Consider the following 20979-nt stretch of genomic DNA (forward strand, 5'->3'; position numbering starts at 1 on the left):
GCTACTCTGTTTTCCCCTGAAACTCGGGCGGTGTTCTGTGGACTCAAACACTTCACCCACCTCTATCAGCATAGGGGTGGGTAGATAATGAGTGAATTATCATTTTTGGGTGAACTATTCCTTTACTGATGCTACATGGCCTTAATCCCCTTGCATAGTATTTGGGAGTGTCGTCTAACTACAATTAATATTGTGGCTCATTGACACATTGGTTGGCCTGTTTACATATGTCTGCAAATAACTACACTTCATCCCAGTCATGTGCCCCTATAACAAAGTGCCTGAGAGTGAGGAAGCTGGTGTTTCACTTCTGGAACACAGACTGTTATCCTATTTTATATGCTGAATTCTGCTCTGATTTATTCAATAATAATATAATTGTGTGACAGAAAGTTATAATTTCATTAGTACGTCTAGTCTCTCAACTAGAAGCTTTTAATTTGTAATATATTTGTTTTATTGCGAAACCATATTTAGATTGACGTGTCGCCCATCTCTCTCTCACACACACACGATCTTTGGCTGGTCATGTGAGGAAGTGGAGCCGGTGAGTCTTCCGCTATTGGCTGATGGGAGCAACAAGAGTTGTCATTGGTCCTTGTCTCTGATTTATGCTTACATCAGCATAGACGCGCCCATGGTTATTGTTTACGTGTTTGTTATCCTCAGATGTACTTTCCTTGTTTTAAAAGTGGATTATTTATCTATCACCCGCTGATTGTGTGTTATGATCGTACTATGGGGGCGGTGTGAACCACTCTGTGTCAACGCGGCTCTAACTGACTGACTCTGCTTTCTGTCATGACCTGGTGGCTAGAGGATCTTTAGAGTGATACTGTGGTGGAGGGGACATGTCTCTGTCCTCCCAGAGACAACATGACACAACACGATACGTCCTCGTAGCGCTGTGAAGAAAGGGAAGTGAAACAGGTTTATCGCTATCCAGCACCTCTCCAACTCCCTCTGTAAGAGCAAACTACCAGACATTAGCTCTGTTTTAGCAAATGAAGAGTGTCCTGTGTCTTACGATGCCGGACACGGAGAGGCCCCTGTCTGCTGCTGGAAAGCTCAGCTATGCGCTGGGACACTTCCTGAACGACCTGTGTGCCTCTATGTGGTTCACCTACCTGCTGGTCTTCTACCACTCTGTGCTGGGCTTCCGGAACACTAACGCGGGTCAGTCTTTTCGGCATTTATGATTCATCGCCGCTTCTAACGTTTTTTATTTATATCGGGACACCAGCAGAGGGGAGCTCAAACGTGCTCTGTGTCAATGAGACTGACGTGAATGTGTCCGTGCTCCGTTGCATTTCTCTGTGCTGTATAACTTGGATTGTAGTTATTGTGTTCTCAGTGTTGATGAGCTTATCTCTCTTTCTAGTCAACCTGTACAAGCACTCTGGACTGTGGTGCTCCTTTGAGGACGAAACGCACTAAAGCACTTTCAGGGCCATGGCTAAAGAACTACCCGTGGTCTCAGACATACATATCGGGAAGCAGAGAGAAGGTGGAAAAGGGACAAACTCAGAGTATCATATGAATTCTTTCAGAGCCATCTATCTGATTATCAGAAAAGAGGTAAAATCGTTCAAAAATTAAGTTTGTATCTAAACTGGTCAAAAATTAATATCACAGGCCTCAGGTTCTTTTTACAAATTTTAATAATATCACAAACCCCGGTAATCGTTCTCCTATTCTGCCTACAACTGTCCTCTGTGATTGCATCCCCGCCAGTCTTCTTAAAGAAGTCTTTACACAGTTGGACCATGTATTATGTCATTGATTAACCATTTCTAAGCTTCCCTTCCTGTCCAAAATCATAGAGAAGGTAGTTCTCACCCAGTTGCAGACATTTCTTATCAATAATAATGTATATGAAAAGTTCCAGTCAGGTTTAAATCGCATCACAGTCCTGAAACAGCTCTTTTAAAGGGGACATATTATGAAAATTCCACTTTTGTAGTACTTATACACTTTAAGTTTGGTATCTAGCATGTCTACGATCCCCAAAACTCTGGAAGAAAACAACTCCCGCTATTTGTTGTGGTTCCTCTATGTCAGAAACGATACGCTAGAGTGCGTTGAATGGGATTACGACCGAAATAAACGTCCTAGTCACACCATCCCCATGTAGGGAGTCTCGCTACATGACCTTGGACCACCCCCCACCATCATCTCTGGGGAGAGCGTGGCCTAGGGGATAGAGCGGGTGTTCTGCAACAAGAAGGTTGCCGGTTCGAATCCCACTCTTTTCCATCTGCATGCCTAAGTGTCCTTGGCAAGATACTGAACCCCTAAATGGCCCCTCATAAAATGTTGAGTGTTCTAAAAATGTAAGTCGCTTTGGACAAAAGCGTCAGCTAAATGACATGTAATGTAATGTAATCTCACCGGGGAGAGACTGGTAGCAGCAGCGAGCTAACACTAGCCGGGCTCCACCGGCCCGGGTAGCTCACTGCTGCTACCCTGTCAGATATTTAAGTGGCCGCATAAACACGGGACCCCCGGGTCACCTCTAAATGTTGACTCAACAGTGTGGAAGGAGGAGGAGGATGCTGCTGCTGCTGCTGCTGCTGCTGCTGCTGCTGCGGCGGCTGCGCGAGCTCCAGCTCCCACTGTGGGGCTGAGCTGGGGAGCTGGGGCTCTCGCAGCCAGGCTTCTGCAAACGTGACTCTAGTTCAAAACAAAATGGTTGGATTGTATCTTCGTCTCTAGAAGCCATATTTCTACAGAGGTAATGGATAGCTAAAAATCTGGGCGCTTGTATCTTGTGATTGAGGGTTAGGCACTCAAAACAGATCAATCTGTGGAGGGCTGTTTTAGACAGGGTAAAAAGGTGCTGTTTTAAATGTAAATGTAAATTTAAATATGTTACAGACATTTCATTAAGACCCCAAGTAACCATATCAACTGTGGTGAAATGAGCATAATAGGGGAGAGCGGGGTAATGTGGGATTTTTTTTTAACATTTGCTTCCCTCTAGGCGAGCTAAAATGATATATCAGTAAAATTTACACATTTCTCATTAATTCAGCATGTTTTCTAGCAATGGAAATGATCAGAATATCTTCAGGACAAAGGGCAGTGAAAATATGATTGCTTTCAAAATTGGTCTTGTGTCTCACTTTACCCCGTCTATGGAGTAAAGGGATCCACTTACTTTTTCCACTTTAAAACTATAATAGGGGAGAGCGGGGTAATGTGGGACATCAGGTCATGTGAGACAGCCCCTATAGCTAGGCAACGGAACACATTTGTGGTCATTTGACCAATAGGTTTTCAAGCCCCTCCCATTCCCCTCTTGCCATGAAGGAGAAGTTGGTGCTCGTGGAAAGTATGTTTTTTCACAAAAATCTGTTTTTTGCATGTAAAAGTAAATTTTCTTGCTTTGAACTTAATCAACTGTTGTGTCAAAACAAATTGAATCAGGTAGAAAAACGTATACATGTTGGTGAAGTTCCAACATATAAAATCATTTGATTGATGCTAGCTGAAGATTAGCCTGAATTGCTAAGCGATGTTGTTTTTTCTAAAACGGTGGCTGTGGGGTTAAGTGGGACAAATGCTTTGGGGTAAAATGAGACACTGTCTCACTTTACCCCACCATGAAGCACAAGTTAAGTTTAGTCTTAAACATGTTTTTGTGTTATATTACATTATATATGTTTTATTTTGAATGTCATAAACATTGTAGAAAAGCCATCATGCCAAGAAACACCCTATATATGCTGCCCTTAGCATCAATTTTTGAAAAATATGATGTCTCCTTTCATTGCTCTGCAGACAACATTTAAGTATTCCTGCCTCTGAACCATAAAACCAAGTCATCACTGCAGCCCCTCCTTGAGTGCTTCAATTACATAAAATCATAGATCGATTTCAAACTTCTTCAAATTAAACAATACGATTGAGGCTATCATATTTGGACAATCAGAACTGCAAGATGTGGACAATCTTGGGCCTTTGGCTCCTAATACTCACTCTACTGTAGGGACCTCTTGGTGTTCTTTTGGATAGGGCTTTTAATTTTGAAAAGCAAATTTCCTCAGAAGTCAAAGGTAGCTATGACACATATACAAGGTAAAGGCCTACCTCCCACAAAAGGACCTAGAGAGAGTTTACATGCATTCATAACCTCCCATCTTGACTATTTTAATTCCCTGTATCTAGGCTTAGACAAATTCTCCATTAAAAACCTGCAGCTAGTCCAAAATGCTGCTGCTCGCCTGCTGACTAGCGAAAAAAAGAGAGAAAAACCGCAGACAAGGCTAGTAACCAGAGGGGATCGCTCCTTCGCAGTAGCCGCCGCAATCCTGTGGAACATCCTACCACTTCACATTATATCTGCCCCATTTTTAACACATTACTAAAAACACACCTGTTCTCCCGGGCTTTCTCCTTGACTTGAGTACGTCTCATCGCAGCTGATTTTGTTTATCTTATCGTACATCTTATGTTCTATTATATTTTTATTTATTTTTTATTTAAATTTTACATTAATAATTGTATTTGTATTACTTTCACTAAGATGTATTGCGTTTTTCGTCCTTTTGTTGTACCATTACACCTGTAAAGCACTTTTGTCAACCAAGTTGTTTTAAATGTGCTGTACAAATAAAATTGACATTGACATTGTGCTGTAGGTGTGTTGCTGCTGGTCGGGCAGGTGGCTGATGCTCTCTCTACACCTCTCATTGGCTACGAGTCTGACAGAAACCCCGGCTGTGGAAACTATGGCAGAAGGAAGACATGGCACTTAGTGGGTAAGTCAGTCAGACAGATGCAGTAGATGTAAGGATGGAGGAACAGTCAGAGACATACACTGAGTAAGTTATCAATAGGCAAGCTGGAGTGCAGTCTACGACCAAATATTCTGGAGGCAGCGCAAATAAACTACTCGCACCACTATAACTTGCAAATAGGTCTCCCCGTTTTTTGTTAAAATCATCATCATCATTGTTCCCCTTCTGAAATACCAGGGCAAGGGAACCATTTTCTTTTTGTGCTCTTCTTCAAATTGAGAGTGGGGTGGAGTCTATACACACACGCACAGACACATACACACATACAGGCCCCAGGGGCCCGCCCCCACTAACTCATATGCAATGATCAGAGCAGAAGCAGCTGTCGGTTTGTACCGAACTGGAGTTTCTGTGTCTTCCACTCTCCTGCTGACCTGCTCTCACTTTAACTATTAAACACTAACACTCAACACTAGTTATTAGGACCTGATCAGTACGTTGAGTTAACTTATTGTTTGTCCGGAGCGACACTGATTCATGATCCGACACCATCTATTTATAACTAAATATATGATCATAAGTTGTCATCTCAATCATAACCATCCCATCCTGTATCACCTATATCATCCAACAAAATGTGTATTCATGACAGGCCTACCTTTTGAATTATTTTCAATAATGCACCAAGTTAGAGGATTGCTATCACATTTCTTAAGTTCTCTGAGAATTCCTTTCATATCCAAGCAAAATTGGTATTGCAGTCTGACATGTCCCTAACTGAATTGATGTTGAATCGAAACCTTGTGAATCAGAATCTAATCTATTTGGGAAATTAGTAGCGATGCCCAGCCATAATCAGCAGGTACTTAATAACTTAGTACTAAATAAAAGTGCAGACTAGCAAATTTCTGAATAATTTATGACAGTATTCTCATCTCAGAAGGGGATTACATCTGATGTCAGAGGGTCCCTGCCTGTGGACACAGTGGAGGACCTGATTAGAATAAGTCTGGAGGGATCTAGCTTGAAGGAGATAAATGCCAATTAGGCTGAACAGATGAGGTTCAATCAGGGCAATAGAGCTAGAAGGCCAAACTACAAGGGTTAGCCTTCAGAGGTGCCAGTCCCTAGTGATTTTTAGGCTAGTTCCATTTACTTGTTTTGTTGTGGTTGTTATTTAGATAATTTTCTATTTATTACCAAAACATTTATCACTAAAACAATTAAGATGGGAAACAATGTGTTGTTATTGTCGGTCAGCTGTTATGCAGATTCTGCAAATAGGGGTATTGATGTTACAATAGTCTGCTATTTGGACCTTGCTCTCATACCAAACGCTTCCATATTTTACTGAGTAGGTCCCATGATGCTCTTCCCGACTGTAAAAGTACAGCTACATGCTCACAGCGTGAGCTAGATCGTTAAAAGTCTACAAAGTCCACAAAGTCCGTATTAAATCCATATTAAGTCCTTTAGTTTTTATATACATTGCTAAGTCAGTGAGCTGAGATAACTACAATAAAAACAGAGAAGCATCCTATTAGATCTCAGAATGTATCAGTGATATATATCATCTGTAGATTAGATAAATTTTGGTTGTACCTAGGCCATAAAATTGTAAATATATACTGTTGTTTTTACATCTAACTGCTAAACTAATTCCAGTGGTCTATGTCTATTCACCATAACGAAATGAACACATTACAGCTCTACTACATCTTTCAAACTAATCATACTACATCTGAACCAAAACCCCCTTCAAAAATATTCTCAACTAAAACTGAACATTGAAACTGTGACTAAGGATTAATGCAGGAACATGTTTATTAGACTGCTCCTAATAAACTAACTTGTTTGTGAGTATGGTGACTCTTTGCATCGTATGGTGACTCTTTTGCGTGGATTTGTTAGCAAATCGAATTCAATTTTATTTGTATTGTGCCAAATCACAACATATATTATCTCAAAGGCCTATACATAGTAAAAATGAATTGCTAATATGTTGTTCATCATTCATTGGTATTTTGGAGCAAAAATGGTGAACTCTGCTTGGTGAAGTTTCTGTTTGTTACTGTCATGTGTGGAGATGACTCAGCTCATCTGAAACTAGTTATTTTTAGTATATATGAAAATAGTGATATATTTGTCATCATAGTATACCGCCACACTCAAAATGTCCTTGTCTGTCTGTGTTTTCCAGGCACACTGAGTGTGGTGCTGTCCTTTGCCTTCATCTTCAACCAGTGTCTGGGCTGCAACCCCCTTACACCTCAGTGGGTCAGCTTGACCTACTTCATCCCGTTCATCATCATCTTTCAGTTTGGCTGGGCGGCCACACAGATCTCCCACCTCTCTCTCATTCCAGAGCTGGTCACCTGTGAGGATGCTAAAGTAGAGCTCACTGCATACAGGTAGGTTTTTTTATCCAGCTAACCCAGCAGGGTAATCTGCTTGTCCTTATGCCACTGTCTCTCCCTGTGTGTTTGAAGATACGCATTCACAGTGATTGCCAACATCACAGTGTACGCTGTGGCCTACCTGCTGTTCCACTTGCAAGCCAGTGAGGATGGCGACCCGCTCAGCGATGAACTTGGACCAGTAGACATCCCCATCTTTAGGGTGAGTAACATCCCCTGACATTTAATAACGTTCTATAGCAGTGGGTAGAGCTACTTAAAATTACAACTGAACTCTGATAGACATTCAAAGTACTTGAATTGCCGCTGCACGGCGCGAGGCAGCCTTGGCGCAGCGCGGCGTTTCAGCCTCCGGTGTGACCCGCACAAAGTTTAAACATGGGTGGATGAGAGCCAGCTGTTATTTAAGGCTTGGCTTGGCGCTGAAGCGTCGCTTCGTGATCGCTTCAGCGTCCGGTGTGAACCCGGCGTTAGTAAATAACTCACAATGCTTTGCTTAACATACGTCACATACTACGTCAGTCTGATTGGTTGTAGGTCTATCCAATTTAGCGAAGAGGAATTTTATTTCCTGGTTTGGTTGAAACACGCCCCATAATCACAGCCCAATGGAGCAGTCTCAGACTCACATTCTGACTAGAATTGTGAGTCTGACAACGTCAGGCTAGGTTTGTATGATAGTACGATGAAAACCATGTGGGCCACTCAGTAGATCAGCCCTCAATACCTCTATGCCTTTACTAAACGCCTCCTATTTTAGAAAATAGAACAAGTTACCTTCTGCCGCACTAATTAGCTCTAACTATAAGCTTTATCAAAAAGGAAGGTTTTGAGCCTACTCTTAAAAGCTCTGGCTCCTACTCTACTTTTAAAGACTTTAGGGACGACAAGTAAGCCTGAATTCTGGGAGCAGAGTGCTCTAGTGGGTTGATAGGGTACAAACAGCTCTTTAAGGTAAAATGGCCCCATATTATTCAGGGCCTTGAAGGTGAGGAGGAGAATTTTTAATTCTATTCTAGATTTAACCGGAAGCCAGTGTAGCGATGCTAATACTGGAGGAATGTGCTCTCTTTTCTTTGTTCTCGTCAGGACACGTGCTGCGGCATTTTGGACAAGCTGTAGAGTCTTTAACGACTTACTGCTGGAGCCTGATAGTAATGAATTAAAATAGTCCAGTCTCGATGTAACAAAGGCGTGGACTAGTTTTTCTGAATCTTTTTGCGAAAGGACATGTCTAATTGTTAAGATATTACGCAAGTGGAAAAAGGCTGCCCTAGAAATTTGTTTTAAGTGACTATTAAAGGAAAAATAAGGATCAAAGATCACTCCCAAGTTCCTGACTGTTTCATTGGAAGCAAGGGCAATGTCGTCTAGCGCAGCTATATCTTGAGATAATGTATCTTTAGGGCCAAGTTTAATAAGAGAAAATTGCGGGTCATCCAGGTTTTTATGTCCTTGAGACATGCTCAAAGTTTAGTTAATTGATTACTTTGTTCATGTGTGAACGAAGGACCTGAGGAAGCGTTCCATCTTGCACTGTGAGTGCATCAGTCTGCTGCTGAAAGAGCTGCTCAAGGCCCCCACAGTGTCATGAAGGGGGTGAGATGTGTTGTCTGTTAGAATTGAGCTTCGCTAACATTCTCCTCTCAACCAGTGTTTATAATGTATATGAAAACTAAGGCATCAGTTTGTGGCTTTAAACAACAGATTACTAACCTGCCCGGTGACATTCCAATCATTCTAGCAATGAGTCACAAACATTAGTAAGTCTACATACCTGCACACAAAAAGTGTCTCCTGAAATATTAATAAAACAGTTCATGTAAAACACATATTTTAGAACTGACCGACATATATATTACTGCTCCAATTTTTTTTTTAAACGTCACCCCATGTGACTCAGTAGTGTGTGGGGCCTCCACTTGCCTTTTATGCACTCCTCAGAACATCTGGGCCTACATGATGAAGGCACATGAGGCCAGGCATTGTCCTGGTCCAGGAGGAACCCAAGGCCCATGCACGAGTTGAGGTCTGACAGTCAATCTGAGGATTTCATCTTGGTACCTGACAGCAGTGGTGATTGTTGAGGAATTTTTGACTATCCTCACACATTACTGTATATGCCACTTTATATTATGTATATAGTATATAACATTTTATCTATAGAGGAGAATAGTTCCTGTCTACCTTCCACAGATACTCCATTCTCTCTTTAAGCAGTAACAGGTCAGGTTATAGATAAAGGGACTACAGAGTGGGCATCTTAGTGAGAACTGTTGGGTTTTCTCTACAAACCTAAGGTCTCGACCTTATTATGTTGTGATTTGGCTCTTGAATTGGACTGGACGAACTTCATTTATTGGGGCCCGAGCACCAAATGGTGAGAGGCCATATTGAAACTTTAAGGATTATTAGGGCCCGAGCACCGAATGATGAGAGGCCCTATTGAAATTGTAAGAATTTTTCTTATTATTAGGGCCCGAGCACCAAAATCGATGGGAGACCCTATTAAAATTGAAATGACTATTATTATTATTATTATTAGGGCCAGAGTACCGAAATTGGTGGGAGGCCCTATTGAAAAATAAAATTATTATTATTAGGGCCCGAGCACCGAATGGTGAGAGGCTCTATTGAAATTGTAAGGATTATTAGGGCCCTAGACCGAATGGTGAGAGGCCCTATTGAAATTGTAAAGATTTTCATTATTATTATTATTATTATTATTTCCCTTTGGGGGGCTTTGTAAGGGTCTACACATGCTGAAAAATTTGTGAAACTTTGCAGGAAGTTCAAGGTCTGCATATATTTTTGTATTCTGGAGTCATTTGAATTGGGCGTGGCAAAATGGCTCAACAGCTCCCCCTGGAACCCCCTAGGTTTACCCTTGACCGATCTTCACCAAAATCGAAACACAGGTGTATCGTGACCAGTCATGAAAAAAAGTCCCAAGGGACATTATTAAAAAAGCTACAGGAAGCCCGCCATTTTGTATTTAGGGGCCATTTTGGCAATATTCCACATTTTTACTTTTATGTACTTGTCCTAGGGCTTTCATCATATCAACTTCAAATTGAGATGAGTATCATCACAACAAGATGGAGATACAAACGCCATCAAAACATGAAGTTCTGTATCACGGACATATTTGGTCCAACCGAGTCCAAACTAGACATGTAAGACAAGAGTCCTGGCCTGATGACATCTTCACAGAAATCATGAATTAAATTCACAGCGCCCCCTGGTGGCAAGAGGAAAGGTATTGTTTTTTGAATGTCCTACACTTGGATGTATTCCTCCTCATCCACTGACCTCAACCATGTCAAACTGTATCAAATGGGTCTCAAGACATTGATAATGAGAACATAACATTACTGTGACTTTTCACCAAACGCCATATTAATGGCAGGGCATTCAAGTTCATCAACTCGCTGTGAAACACGAAACTGCTGTAACTTCAGTGTTCATGGTTCTATCTCACTCAAACTACAGAATTCACAGCTCCCCCTGGTGTAAACAGGAAGTGACATGTTTTATATTTGAATGAACTGCTCCTGGCTGCTTTACAATATATAGCACAAAAGACCTCAGTCAAGTCATTGGATCATAGTCAGAATTGTCCTCAAAGCGTGTAAGTATTGAGGTGCGAAGGATCAACCATCGCCAAAGGACACGATGTTGTCATAACTCCAGTGTTCATAGTCCTATCACTACCAAACTTCTGTCACATGATTAGAGTCCCAGCTTGAACAGCTCTTTGTGTCAACATTTCCTCAGTCTCATAGCGCCACCTACTGATTCGCCATGAAACAGGAAGTACTTTGTTAATCCACTCTGCATTATCTAACCAGCTCCAAATTACTGATCTATGATCACAATCCTGACCTGAAGAGCTCCATATATAAATATTAGTTCAGGGTCATAGCGCCACCTACTGATCAGTGTGAAAATTAAGTTGTGTTAACATTGTCCAATTCAGACTTGGGGATGACAACTGCTCATGTAACTCTGTTAGGGTTTGTTTATTGTATTACCTTCTGGTCTCCTTAATGAATCAAGTGTACATTAAAACCTTCTGCATAAGACATCAGCTGCTGCCAGGGGCGGACTGGCCATCGGGAATACCGGGGACATCCCCGGTGGGCCGATGGCCGAAAATATAAATCCAACGGCCCTTCACTATGATGTACCGGCCCACGCCAATCATCGCATCAGCCCTACAATGGTTGAAACAGCGGCACAAGCGTAATTTTCTCCAAGAGCTATACCTAGCTATTCGCACTGACTGCTTTTATACTGCTACTCGCAATCGGTCTTCACACTCATGGTGACTATTTTTCGATTTTTTTTTAAGTGTCTTTTAATATGTGTTTTACAGACTTCGGAAGTCCAAAGTAAGAAAAGATCTCCACCTTATTAATAAACACCTCTAAATTGGTTCTTACACAGCCGAAGTGTAGAGAATTTGGATTTGCATACATACACGCAACGCGGCACCCAGTTATACGCATGCGCACCGCCGTGTATTGAGTGGGCCGGTCTGACAGAAACTCCCGGGCCACTTTTTTCCCCCAGTCCGCCCCTGGCTGCTGCCTGAATTCTCCTTTCACCAGCTTCCATAAAACTCCATTCACACAGCTTACCACTTACATGGTATATTTATATAACAGACTTGTACTTGAAGCACTGCTATGTTGTGTTTTTTGACAGAATTTGGCTCTGATTGTTCTTGGTATCGGTGCAGTCTTCTCCATCCTCTTCCACCTGGGAACCAAAGAGTCAAGGCACAGAGCCGAAGGGGAGGCGCGAGAAGAGGATGTGAGGAAGAGGAAGGAGAAAGTAGAGGAGGAAAGTGAGCGCAGCCCCTTGCTCCCTCGCTCCCAGACCTCCTCATCTCTCCTTCAGTGGAAGTGTTGGCTGCAGCAGCCTTCTTTCTACCAGGTAGGACATCTTAATCACATCTAACCTAAGCTTCTCTTGAAGCTACTCATCTAGTCAGCAGGGGTTAGAAAAGTATTTCGCAATTAGCAGTTCCTATTCCAGCAGTTTGACGTTTGCCACATTTTGTGTTTTGGCGAACTTCATGCAGTAGAAACATGAGTGTAGAGTGAACTGTCAATTGTTGAAAGTTGTGTATGTCACTGTGTTTCTCTGTAGGTGGCCTTACTCTACATGTCTACCAGGTTAATAGTGAATCTGTCACAGACCTACATCTCTATGTATCTTATAAACACTCTGGGGCTGCATAAGGTAACCCAAACTCACCCTGTTTTATTCATACATTTATCAATTTGCATGCAATGTTCCTTTCCTGAAGATGTTTTTCTTTCATCTCCTCCAACAGAAGTTCATAGCGACGATACCATTAGTCATGTACATGAGTGGCTTCCTGTCCTCCTTCATTATGAAGCCTCTCACAAAATTGATTGGAAAATGTGTAAGTAAAACCTAAAAATAATTCAGTCTGTCACGCTGATTTCATCTTAACCCTAAACTAGTAAAAAAGGCCCCCTTATCTTCATCATCTACATGCTACCTCTTAAGCAGATCCTCCGACGCCATGGCCTCCAGTTACACTGTAATGCCGACGATACCCTGCTCTACTTCTCCTCCAAGACCATCACTGCTGCCACTCAATCCACTCTAACCAATTGCCTAATGGACATTAACACGGATGGACTCCCTTACCCCTCCACTCTGAAATTAAAATTCAATCTTGATGGCTCCATCATCACCCCATCCAGCCAAATCTGCCTCCTTAGAGTCATCCTCGATCCCACCCTCACATTTCTGCCCCATGCCAACCAAGACTTCAACCTCAAAATCCTGGCTCCAGCCTCACTCTTTGGAACTCAAAACCCCACACTGCTATCTTTCAAAAAAGGCCTCAAAACCAAAACCCACTCTTCAGACTTGAGTATATGGATAGTTTCACTATTTTATCCCACTATGTGAAGCATCTTTGAGAACTTTGAAAAGAGCTATATAAATGCTGTGTATTATTATTATTATTATTATTATTATTATTATACACAGACAGACACACACACATGGCTACGGGGTAGTTCATGGCGATAAGATCTGGACTTTGAGATACCATTTGACTGTAGTGGTTCAAAATGTTCCATCAACAACAGATTTGCTATAATCCTGGAGTACTGATACTGTCCTGGAGCTCTGTGTAGCCCTAGTTACTCTTTTCTAATATTTAATAGACAAAACAATGAATCAGTTATTTGAGAAATAATCTGCAGATTGACTGATCATGAAACTTATTCATTGTGATGTATTAATTACCTAAGACAGATGTATAGGAGCTGTGTCAACACTCTGTAAAGCTCCTAGAAAAGGATTGATGGACTTGTGTACACAAGTTTCATCTTTGACTTTGACTGTATGTTTTTATTCTCACTGGTTTTAAGTGCGAGGGAAAAGTGTTATGTCACATATGGTCGTGCCGTGCACCAAATCAGACTTTAGTGAGATTCAAATGAAGATCTAATGTCATGAACACAGTCCTGATCGTGCACATTAACTGACTCTTAAAGAATAATATTTAATATTTTAATTTTCACGGCTGCTCATTAAGTCATGATTTATTTATAGAATAAAGAATTGATTAAAAAGTTATTAATTTTCAGAACGGTCTGGAGACAAGAGAAGTTGTGAACAGCTGAAGCTCTTATCACCATTTACAGTCCCCTAATACAAACATCTAAAAACCTTTCAGTATGTTGATACCTTCTCAGTTGATTTATTTCTCTGTTGTAGTCAAAGCCAGAGAGTACTTTGACTATATTTGACCTGATCTGGATTTGTGTCTTTTTATCTGATCCAGCTCACCTATTTTGTGGGCCTGCTGCTTATCATGGCCTTCTCCTACTGGGTGCTGCTGGATGTCAGGATGGGTCAGCAGGTGTACGGGGCAGCTGTGTTGCTGGGCGCAGGGTCAGCCACCATCCTGGTCATATCGCTTGCCATGACTGCTGAGCTCATTTCCAATCAGACTGTAAGAGGCTCTTATCGATACTGTGTGTGTTTGTATGCGTGAGTGGAAGATATAGATCTTCACTTATAATGTCCCTGTAAAATGCAACATGTCTTCATCTCTCTGTTGTTCTCTCTGCAGCAAAGTGGAGCATTTGTTTATGGAGCCATGAGTTTCACTGATAAGTTGGCTAATGGAGTGGCAGTGATGATCATTCAGGCACTTCATCCTTGCCAGTCAGTACGCACACACACACACACACACACACACACACACACAAACACACACACACACACACACACACACACACACACACACGCACAGGAGTAAAGTTTTAAACTACATCTATTTGGTGTTCTTCATAACTTGGTAAATTATGTCTGCAGAGATGGGGTCCGAAGTGCCTCTATTAGGGAGGTAGGTGTACTGCAAGGGGACCAGCGTCTCAGCTATACTGCTCTGAATGTGGGCCAGAGCCACTCTAAACACTTAATGATGATTGGAGTTACTGCAACTGACCTTCAGTCATTCAGACAAGTTGCTAGGCTCCTTATGGGAGCTCAGATGATGGTTTTGAAACAGGTGGGTACCATGGCCTTTGAGAGCGACAGGTTGAAGATGGAGGTGAGAACAACAGCCAGCTCTGTAGGCCCATGAAGGTTATCTAGGCCAGTGGTTCTCAACCTTTTTTCAGTGACGTACCCCCTTCGAAGAAAAAATTCTGCAGAGTACCCCCTAACCAGCACAAAGCATTTTTGGTTGAAAGAAAGATGTAATGTGATTTATTAAGCCTTGTAACTAGACACATTCAAATTTAAAACTCCATCAATGTCCATAACATTGCTCATTTGTAGTGGTCTCTCTTGAACTATTTGGAAATAAAAAGATATAAAAATAACTAAAGACTTTTATTATTATCTCAATATAAATAAAGATTTGTGCACCTCAAAATAATTATCAACTTAAAGTGACCTCTTTTGGGATCATAATAAAGATATGTTTTCAAACTGAACTCATGAACTTAATTTTAGCTAAACACTTCTTCCCAAAAAATAAATCATCAACTTAGTTTTAAATAAAAGATTAGCTCAAACCAATTTTTTTAATATTTATCATCTTAAAATATCTTCTTTAAGGATCGAAAAGAATACTGACAGGTAGCATGTTTCCGTTTGCTTCGGGGAGGCTTTTCGCATCGTGTCTTGAGATGCGAACATCATCATTAACTTCACAACGGAAAACCTTTACGTTTTAGCGCCCCTCCGAAGAGGCACAAGCTCTCACGGTGTTGTTTATGGAAGGCTCTCTGCTCTGGTTTCGCCTTCTTAAGAACTTGTCCCTCCGTGTTTCAGCAGTATTGCTGCTGCACTTCAATTCGACTCCATTGTTGAAGTTTTCAAGGCAGGTGATGACAGGTGATGACAGGTGGAGTGTGCCAGGTTGGGTCAAACCATCGGTATCGGGAGACTCTGTTTTTTTAGGATAATTAAATTGAAAAGCCTACTGAATATAAAATTTAGTTCATGAACTTACACTTATATTTTATTGAATAACAATTTTTCAAGGATTTTTGAATGGATGCTAATTTTAAATATCTAAAAAAAAAATCTCAAGTACCCCCTGGAGTATCTTCAAGTACCCCCAGGGGTACGCGTACCCCCATTTGAGAATCACTAATCTAGGCCTTATGTACTGTGGGGCTTAATTCAGCTGGTGAGACTGGTGGAATTGTTTGATATGGGAGTGTGAGTGCGTCTCCTGTGTGTTGCTGCTGGAGGTCTTGAAGTGGGCGTAGAATTGGTTGAACTGTTTAGGCAGGTCGATGGTTGAGCTTGTGATCTCTGTCATGGTGCCCATAGAATCTGTGATGTTTTGCAGGCCACATCCGTCCTGCATCAGCAGTAGAGTAGAAACCGTCCAGTTTCTCTCTGTACTGATTTTTAGCCTCCTTGATGGGTTTCCTAAATCTGTGCTTTGCTGTATTGTAATTAATCCCATTCCCTCATAAAAATGGGAGAGATCATGGGGACGTACTGTTCCTGACTGTTCATCCAGGGATTCTGGTGTGGAAAGTTCCCAAATAATGTACCCAGTCACACATTCAGCGTACTCTTGTATGTATAGCTTTAAACCAGAGGTAGCTTTAAACCAGAGGTGGGCAAAGTTTTTGACTCACGGGCCACAATGGGTTCTAAAATTTGACAGAGGGGCCTGGCCTACTTTGATAGAGTATTTTTGTATTTTTGATAGAATATAATATAATATGTAAAATTACATGGAAAAATCATAACATGAAAGGATTTGGCCTGTAGCAAAGCATTTATTTACAAGGTAATTTAAACAAAACTCAGCCAACCTCTGAGCTGTAGCCGCCCGTTCTTGTGATGACTGCTTGCTAGCGTAGTTAGCATGCTTCGTAGCAAAGTGACGGCTGATGTTGTACTCTCGGCATATCAGGCATACAGCTTTCGATTGGATTTCAGTGACAAAGTATTTTGTTGTCCACTCCGTGTTAAAGAGTCGGCACTTATAGTCCACTTTTCGCTTCCTTGATCCGCTCATTTTACAGAAGGGCTCACAGGGCAAAGCGAAAAAGTGAAGGGAGATCATGTGTCCGTTCCAGACCTATACAACACACTCCCGGTCAAATTTAATTTAGCGGACGCTTTTATCCAAAGCGTCTTACAATAAGTACAATCATCCCAGAGGGTACAAACCCAGAACCACAAGAAGCAAGAAAGTACAATTTCTTAAAAAATAAAGCAAAACTACAAAGTGCTATCATCAAGTGCCATTCAAGTGCTACTAAATTGTTAGTTGAAAATAAAAAAAAAAAAACGCGGGCCGTACTTTGCCCATGTCTGCTCTAAAGCCTTGTGCATGCTTCTGCAACTGCGTCTGCGGCTTTTCACACCGCTGTGGTGCAGGACTCGTCATTCATGCTTCCCCAACCAAAGCAATTCTCCGCCAGAACACTAGGCAGAGTAATGTTTTTTGTCGAAGACGACCTTAGAGACGCCTTCTTTCTTCTTCGTCGTTTGTTTATTTACATAGCCACTGCGGCTCCCCTTGCCGTGACGGGTGATACAAGTGGACATACATTCAGATCTCTTCTGCCAAACTCTCTTTTATTTTGTCCATATACGTTCTTCTAAATCTTCCATTGTTTCTGCCGGTATTATCGGGCATGAAACCAGAAATGCAGCTCCAGAAAGGATGTAGTTAGCAGACCAATCACAGCCTTGCGGGCTGAGTGATCTTGAGGAGCTTTGCCGTAAAGTTTAGAAAAATTGGGCGACGCACGTAAGAAGGGATACATAAGCACGTAAGGGAACCGGAAGGCCTCTTGCGCTTACGGGCCCATGAAAACGCAGAAGCATGCATCAGCCTTTAGTTTCTGAAGACCATAGTTTGACTTGTTTAATCACTGGATTTGTTTGGTTGAGGCTAAGGACAGCCACGCGCCTCCTATCCAACCCCCTGTTAAACCTTTGTGCGGTTCACATGGGCTGCGATGCGCCTCGCGGCCTGCTGTGTGCTAATGTTGACATCTTTATTCGGGTCCTCACTTCTGCACCCCAAATTCATTGCCTCATCCTATTGGTCCAAAACATACCAACATAGGGGCTTCCTATTAGCTAAAGCTACATGTCAATCAACTGTTGTGAATAACATTGAACGATTCCACGGTCTATTTTTTCGCTCGCCGCAAGCGCATCGCCCCAGGAAACACACTGAAAAAAGATTTCAAACGATATTAATGACATTTTAAAGATATAAATTATCAAATATGCATTCCATACTTCGTATTCCCCTTATGTTGTCCTGGAGTTTTGATTTCCCAAATTTTCCCAATCACATAATTAAATATCCCCCTCTGCCCATCCGCTACAAGCACACAAGCAGATAGACAGAGAGAAAAAGAGGGGGGGGGGGCTATGAAGACCATCATCATTTACTCCCATCCAGTACATTAAACAGGTTACATGCAACAAGCGGAGAAAGCAGAATTGCGGGCTGACCGCAGCTAAGAAATGCGTGTCCTGTCTGAACAGCCAGCCGCAAGCGCGCTTGAAAATAGTGCTGTGCTGCGTGGAGCATTTGTTATAATGAATAGAAAATAAACGTTTAGAAATCGAAAGGGTAAATTCATAAAACAAAAAAAATGTTCAGTCTATTAAAAGTATTGATGTCGATGCATTTCAGCCCTAATCATGAATGTTACATGATTTACAGTAACATTCATGATTAGGGCTGAAAGTTTTTAGGGAGCACATTCCATAGTGGTTGAAGTCTCCCGCAAAAATGAAAGCAGCGTCAGGGTTAGCTATTTCTAGCACGCTGATGAATTAGTTCATGGAGGGATGTAAACAGCAGCCAATCACAAAGCATAGAATTACCTAGGTAGATAGTAGGATCGGCTTTTAAACAACAGCATCTCTGCATCTGGTGAACAATGTTTGTGGACAGATTATATGTCTCCACACCAAAAGTTATTGACAACAGGTAACAATAATAATAATAAAACTGATTTCTCTAGTACCTTTCGTACAAGAAATACAGTGCAAAGCTCTTTACATACTATAAAGATAAAGTATAAGCATGTAAAATGTGATTCATATTAGAGAAGATATTTAAAGTAACATATGAACATGTTGAAATGACATTTAAAGGTTCAGTGTATAGAATTTGGCGACATCTAGTGTTGAAGTTGAATGTTGCAGCTGAATTGTGCACTCTGATGATGCCATCCATTGAGAATAATAAAGGTCTAAGGCAGCTCCAAATCAGCTGTTTGTCAGACAGCTGATCTGTATTGCTGACATAGAACATCCTCCTTTTAATGTATGTTTTTAACCACAACATTATGAACATTATACAAAAAACACTGAACTAAACAAAATTCCTAAACTTAATATTGTACAATAATAACATTGTTCAGACACAATAAGAATATGCATGCAAAGTTGTTCAGAGGGATAATGTCCCAAAAAATGTACACACTGTGAAATGTTACCAACATATTGGGTTGTCTGTCTTTTTCAGCACTGTGGTGTGTTGTCCCGCTTGTGTCTGGTTCTATCATTACATCATGGTCATTGTGACAGGAGGCGTGGCTGTCGTTGCAGCTATGGCTCTCTGCTCCATCCTCATCTGGCCAATAAGCATCAGACCACGTGAGTTTTACAACCATACAAATACACAGTTTGTGTGTTTTCTTTAGTGAAGTAGACTCATTGTAGCTGCTCCCTTAATGTGTGCTTACCAGTTGGTGCCGTTTACTACGTCTCTCTCTCTCTCTCTCTCTCTCTCTGCAGGTGGTTTGCCTGTCATCTCTAATGATGTCATCCCTGATAATTCAGACAGTGTCAACTAATGCCACTGAAACTGACTCCATCACAGTGCAACTGAAAGAAGCATACTCTAGACAGATTCATGTTAGTTTGCCAAATGCATTCCTGAGTAGTTTCTCTACCTCATATCGTAGAAGATTTTAAGCTTCAGGGCTGATTCCAACAATGTACAAACTTTTCCCCAAAAACTATCTTGACTCATCCCAGACTGTTTTTTTTTAGTGATGAGTGACTGCATCCTTAATACTGGACTATATTGTAATAATGTTTGTCTTTACATTGCTGAACGTAGAGACACAGTCACACTGCAAGGGATAGTTCAATCAGGAATGAAAATTCAAACATTATCGACGCATTATCTACTATGCTCATGGAGGTGTGGGTGAAGTGTTTGTGTCCACATTCTCAGGGTTGAACAGAGTAACATACTGCCCGTTCGGGTCATCCAAGTGTCCGCAAGCCACGACATTCATATTTGACCCTAAACGAGTGAATTTACATACAGATGAAAATGATATATAACTTTGGAAAATTGGGCAAAAAATGTCTCACACTCACAAAACATTCCTGGCAAAACCTCAGCTCAGCTCACCTCAACTGGACCACTACCCAGACAATGGGATCTGTGATCCAAATCTTCCGCCAAACAAAAGGGAACTGACCACATTGTGTGAAGTAGGGGAAAAAAAGGACCATTTAAAATCCACTCCTCCTGTCAGCTTGTCAGGTATAGTGACAGTTTACGCTTTATTGCTTCAATAACACGTTGTTGCACTACATCTTCCCCCATAGATAAACCACTACGTTTATAGACTGTCAGTGGTCACATGAAGAGTCACCCTGAACTCCACAGACTGGCATGATGCATGCACAGATGACACTTATAAAACAAGTGAACCTTAAACTTTCAACGTGACTTTGGGGAGCAAAAAGGCAGGGAAATTGCTGACTAAGAGACTCTCACTTCACTGGCTGTTTGAAGTGACTTAGCTTCATGCACTTGATTTTTTGGACACATGCCTTGATACCAGAAGAGCGCTGCAATTTTAAGAGATGCTGACATTCATTTAAAACCTGTTCTGCTGCACTTAAGAAGTAAGGCATACTGGGATATCTTGGGATTTTTTAGGGTCATCATATTAAAAAAAATTGTGGTAATGTTTCTATTTTAATAATTTTATTTTTATAATCAAAAGACACACAAACAACAGAATTGCATTTGCTATAACCAGACTTTAAAGGGATCAATAGTGTGATATGTGAGTTTATATAATATATAATTATGAATATAAGGGAATCATGCAGGTACTGATGTTTGACTGATCGCTGTGTGAAAGCGTCCGTCTGTAGTCATGTTCTGACAAAGCTTCTCATAATTTTTCATATAATTTACATGACTTTATTTGTTTGCCTTTATTGTGTCTTTGCTGCTCTGATGACATCTTTCAAAAAGGGACATTAAATATGCGTCATGTGTC

At 41.3% G+C, this 20979-nt stretch overlaps 1 protein-coding gene across 1 annotated transcript; it reads left to right on the forward strand.

The window, feature by feature from the left end:
• The first annotated feature begins 627 nt into the window (after window positions 1–627).
• On the forward strand, window positions 628–20979 carry LOC133968320 (major facilitator superfamily domain-containing protein 12-like). Its single transcript, XM_062404298.1, has 11 exons — window positions 628–1176; window positions 4644–4763; window positions 6943–7153; window positions 7232–7361; window positions 11870–12100; window positions 12317–12409; window positions 12504–12596; window positions 13998–14168; window positions 14289–14383; window positions 19194–19324; window positions 19466–20979. The coding sequence occupies exons 1-11, from the start codon at window positions 1005–1007 to the stop codon at window positions 19522–19524; spliced, it is 1506 nt and encodes a 501-aa protein (XP_062260282.1). The 5' UTR covers window positions 628–1004; the 3' UTR covers window positions 19525–20979.

Source organism: Platichthys flesus, chromosome 14 (assembly GCF_949316205.1).
Source record: "Platichthys flesus chromosome 14, fPlaFle2.1, whole genome shotgun sequence".
In the NCBI taxonomy this organism is placed as follows: domain Eukaryota; kingdom Metazoa; phylum Chordata; class Actinopteri; order Pleuronectiformes; family Pleuronectidae; genus Platichthys; species Platichthys flesus.

Coding starts and splice junctions, on each gene's coding strand:
- LOC133968320 (XM_062404298.1), top strand. CDS start 1,005: ATGAAGAGTGTCCTGTGTCTTACGATGCCGGACACGGAGAGGCCCCTG. Junction 7,154..7,231: donor GTAGAGCTCACTGCATACAG/GTAGGTTTTTTT, acceptor GTGTGTTTGAAG/ATACGCATTCACAGTGATTG. Junction 14,169..14,288: donor AGCTCATTTCCAATCAGACT/GTAAGAGGCTCT, acceptor TTCTCTCTGCAG/CAAAGTGGAGCATTTGTTTA.